This window comes from Nelumbo lutea, chromosome 3 (assembly GCF_056320005.1).
Source record: "Nelumbo lutea isolate HS-2025 chromosome 3, American lotus-T2T, whole genome shotgun sequence".
Classification (NCBI taxonomy): Eukaryota; Viridiplantae; Streptophyta; class Magnoliopsida; order Proteales; family Nelumbonaceae; genus Nelumbo; species Nelumbo lutea.
This window is the reverse complement of record NC_142686.1, coordinates 101,477,053-101,481,472: the sequence shown is the minus strand read 5'-3', so window position 1 is coordinate 101,481,472 and position 4,420 is coordinate 101,477,053. Positions and strand designations below refer to the sequence as shown.

At 37.6% G+C, this 4,420-nt stretch overlaps 1 protein-coding gene across 2 annotated transcripts; it reads right to left on the bottom strand.

The window, feature by feature from the left end:
• Positions 1 to 373: 373 nt before the first annotated feature.
• On the bottom strand, positions 374 to 1,409 carry LOC148867205 (uncharacterized). Of its 2 annotated transcripts, none has more exons than XM_088976044.1 (3): positions 949 to 1,409; positions 725 to 823; positions 374 to 628 (listed from the first exon to the last, which is right to left on the bottom strand). In XM_088976044.1, exons 1-3 carry the CDS (start codon positions 1,186 to 1,188, stop codon positions 542 to 544), a joined length of 426 nt encoding a protein of 141 aa, XP_088832170.1. In that variant the 5' UTR covers positions 1,189 to 1,409; the 3' UTR covers positions 374 to 541. The 2 variants fall into 2 exon arrangements, with proteins under 2 accessions (XP_088832170.1, XP_088832169.1); XM_088976043.1 differs by having other exon boundaries at positions 725 to 826; positions 949 to 1,325.
• Positions 1,410 to 4,420: the final 3,011 nt, after the last annotated feature.

Sequence of the window (4,420 nt, the reverse complement as noted above, 5' to 3'; positions counted from 1 at the left end):
ACCAAATTGCTCCACTTCTCCAAAGGCTAATGCTGAAATCGAATTTCTGGTCTGGAGACGAATGACAGGTAAACTGCGTTAGGCCCCACAAATTTTGCCACCTGTCATATGCTTCAAGGCCACAACTGACAAGTGGCTTTTGGCGCTTTCTTTGTTCAAATGACCCAGAATTAGCCCAGGTCCACATGGAAATGGGGCTCAAACCGCACACTTGATCTTGATCCCGAACTCGGAAATCCGAACCGTTACAGTAAAATACAGTCAATGAATAATAAGATTGACTCGAAAAAATTAGGAAGATACTAGTAACAAGGCAATTAGTGGTGTGAAACAGCAAATGAGCAAAGAAACATTGCAGAGCCCCTGGCAGCCATTTAGGGTTCCAAAAACAATCTCTTTACTCTTCTATGTTCCTCTCTTAGTTACATTCATTGTTCATCTTCTCGGTTCTTACGCTCCAATCCAGAGTCAAAAGAAACCCCTAAACTTGAAATCTAACACAGAGAAGAACAACCGCAAACAAGAAGCAGAGAAAAAAAAATCAAGAATCAGGAATAACGAGCTTCTCCCCAGCATAAATAGTGTCCCTTGTGAAGCCATTAGCTTCCTTGATCGCATCAATCGATACCTAACAACAGAAGAACAAAAGAAAAACTACAGTTTTAGATCCCGAAATAAAAACGAAATGCCATAAAAGAAATCTGGACTGGACAAAAGGGTGTACCCCATATTTCCGAGAGAGGCCCCAAAGAGTATCTCCCCTCGCAATCTCTATGGTTTGACACGACGACCATGGCAACTCTAGCTCCTGGGATCTCACCGGCTTCTTCCAGGAAACAGAAATGAAGAAAAAACAAACAAACAAACACATAAAGGTCATTTTTAATGAGGAGATGAGCAAAATAACAGCAATAGAGCTATATCTCCTGTTTCTGTAAATTTACCAACCTTGATGGGTTCTGGAGGAGGGGGACACTTGGATTCTTGAAATGGCGGAGTTGGCTCGCACGATTTGCTACTGCTACTGACGCAGCTGCTGCTGATGCTGTTGTTGTTGAAAGGGTTGAGGGTTTTGAGAATACTAATGGCGATACCAGAGAACACCACGAATCCAGCAGCCTTCGCGACGGTGTTGTCTTTGTCGCTGTTTTTCTTTCCACGAGGGTCGCCGTGGCCTCCGGTCGGCATCGTATCAGTAGCTCTGCAGTCTTCGGAGTTGCGAGTTGGATTCTAGAGAAGAATCTACTCGGTGATATCGAGCAAACTCGATTTTTTCCTTTCTAAGATTATCGGACACTACAGTCTAGGCACATATCACGTGAGAGGGCTAACTTCTTGTCGGATCGTAGATTCGTAGTCATAGACGTCACGTGAGCCCGCGATCCATGAATGCATGAGAGAGTAGGTCCGAAAGGCCTGGGCGTCCGGCCCATGAATATGATCGCCGTTAGCCTTTAATGTTGATTTCTATTCTAAATACATTATCAGCATTTTAAGGATCGTTATTTGAAATTAATAAATTGACCTTGAGCGATTAGGGGTCGGCAAGTATTTTTAGATCTTTTTGGCAGAAGACAGTTTGGTTAACGTGCATCTTTTAGTATGTTTTTTTGTGCGAAGACGAATTGAAAAAAAAAAAGTGAAAGGCTCCATTTGACAATTAGATATTTTTGGGGTTGTGGTTTTTTGTGATTAAATCTTTTCTCAATCAAATGGAAAAAGACAAAAATGAGATTTATTAAGCTTCTTAAAAAGTCAACAGTCCGTGCGAAAAGATATACCTAAATGGTTAATAGTACCATTTTCTCTAAGGAGTAAAAGAACAAAAATTGAAATGAAGAGACCTTGGCTAAAGTATAAAAGTAAAACAAAGGAATTTCACTTGTGAGTTGGTTACTTTTTTTCTTGATGGATGAAATGGGTATGTGTGGCTCTATTTATAGAGTTTTGCTACCGCCCAAGAGGGTATTTCCTTCATAGTTAAGTATTTGGAAATTGAAGGCTCCATCAACCTTTGTTTTCCAAATTTAGGAGCTAGTTTACTATAAACGACTTTTAATTACCTCAATGCACTCCCTCTCTTAGGAGAGTCTTAGGTTGGTTTCTAGAACTCTTTTGCTAGCCAATATGCCAATTGAAGTTCTAGTCATCAACTAGGCATGAGTGATTCATCTCATGCCACCGTTGAGTAGGGGTGTAGGCCTATTTTTGAAACCAAACCAGTATGACCGGTTTCTGCCTTCATCGTAGATGAAGCAATTCTTGCAGTTTGCTTTGCACTTCTCCACGAAGTAGGACCTCATACCAATATGAAGATATATGCAGAAGTAGAAGCATGTGTAGCTTGACATCCAATAATGTCAAAATCTATATACCCTATTACTTCTAATTCTCCTATGCACAGTGAGAATATAATCCTTAGTCCCTTGTAAATAGCACATGACTTTCTTCGCTACTTTCCAATTGTCCATACTAGGATTCTTTTGGTATATTCCACGCATACCAACAATGCACATTATATTTGGCAATATTCATACATTCGCACACATACATAAACTTCCCATTGCTGATGCCATAGGGGATGTTGCACATTATTCCTATTCTAACTAGTTCTTAGGGCATTGAAGTAAATTGAATTTGTCTCCTTTTACCACAAGGAAAACAATGCTAGAACAATTTTGCGTGTTGAACCTTTTTAGCACATTTTCTACATATGCTTTTTGAAATAAACCTATAACACCATGAGACCAATCTTAGTAAATCCGAATGCTTAAAACATAAGAGGCTTTACGAAAATCTTTCATATCAAAATTATTTGATAAGAACATTTTGGTCTCATGTAACATTGCAAGATTGCTTCTAGTAAAGAAGATATCATTAACATATAAGATCAAGATGATGTAACCGCTCCCACAGGCCATCAGGTATATATACTGGTCAACAATATTTTCCTTAAATCCATAATTACATAGAATATTATGGAATTTTAGGTACCAGTGGCAAAATGCCTACATCAGGCCGTAAATAGATTTCTTCATTTTATAGACTAAACTTTTCTTACAATCTACTTCAAAACCTTTTGGTTGTTGCATGTACACTTCCTCATGTAGGTCTCCATTTAGAAAGGTTGTCTTGACATCCATTTGATGTAATTTCATATTAAAATAATCAACTATGGCCATGATTGGAGAGAAGATTTTTGTATGGTCTATTATTTTCTTTTAAATGTATCCTTTTGCAATGAATCAGGATTTATATTTCTCAATGTTCCTCTTAGAGTCTTGTACTTTGGTTTTAAAAATTTATTTCCAATCCATTCGCTTAACTCTTTCAAGTAGAAAAACAATACCCTAAACATCATTTTTAACAATTCATCCTTCATGGATTCTAGCCAATGATTTTATTTCTTAGAGTTGATAACTTCAACAAATGATATAAGATCATTTTCAAAATTTAACTCATATTCACACTCATTTAAATAAACATCATAATCATTCGATATTACCGACCTTTGTATTCTTTTAAATCTTCTTAGTGGGATTTCTTCTATTGGCGCTATATTTTCAATAATTTCATTATTTTGGATAGGTTATGTACTAGTTTGGTGGAGCCTATGCTCTCTGAAGGAGGAAAAACTTGCAAAGATGGCTAGCGGCAACAACATTGGACCTTTTGTTTTGTAACCCATCAAGGTTCAACAACCTCAACCTCTATTGAAGTAGATGATCAAAGGTTTTAGCCCAATGGCTTTAAAACAAATCTAACTAGAGCAAAAGGAAGAAAAAGAAACAACCTTGAAACTAGGGGCTCAAAACTTGATTTCAAATTAATCAAAAGAATTGTCTAATACAAAGCTCAACTGAACTTATATAATGCTAGGAGAAAAAAGGAAACAATACAATTTTGGCACCTAATGAGATATCTGTTGGGTGGTCAATTTTGTGGGTACTATGCACTAGGAGTTGGCTATAAAGTGCTAACATTAATTTGGTATATATGTGGCATGTGAACTCAAGCAGGAATCTCTATTGGTTTGCATTTGGTGCCTTGTAAACTAATCTCTTGAATGGTGCGTGAATTGTGCATTTCACATCCTGGGTAGGCCTCATGGCATCACTTACTAATGTGATGTCAGAGTTTCATGCGGTAAGCTTGGTTCTCCTATTTAGCACTTAAATTGCATCTATCGTCGATCTTCTTCATGTCGCAAGTTCTATCATGTGTTGGGATCCCCTTCTATGTTGTAATTGTGTCACTATCTTTTGTACTATAGTGTTGGGAAATCTAGCGCTAGTAATCTTGGGTTGCATCATAGTCTTAAGAGTTTCAGTTGGTATAGCTCTTTCTGAGATGATTAGTATAGAAATGACCACCAGATTTTCTTGAAAGGTGATTTGTCTAGGTCTAGAGCTCCCAATAG

Coding starts and splice junctions, on each gene's coding strand:
- LOC148867205 (XM_088976043.1), bottom strand. CDS start 1,188: ATGCCGACCGGAGGCCACGGCGACCCTCGTGGAAAGAAAAACAGCGAC. Junction 827..948: donor CTCCTCCAGAACCCATCAAG/GTTGGTAAATTT, acceptor GTTTCCTGGAAG/AAGCCGGTGAGATCCCAGGA. Junction 629..724: donor GCCTCTCTCGGAAATATGGG/GTACACCCTTTT, acceptor TTCTGTTGTTAG/GTATCGATTGATGCGATCAA.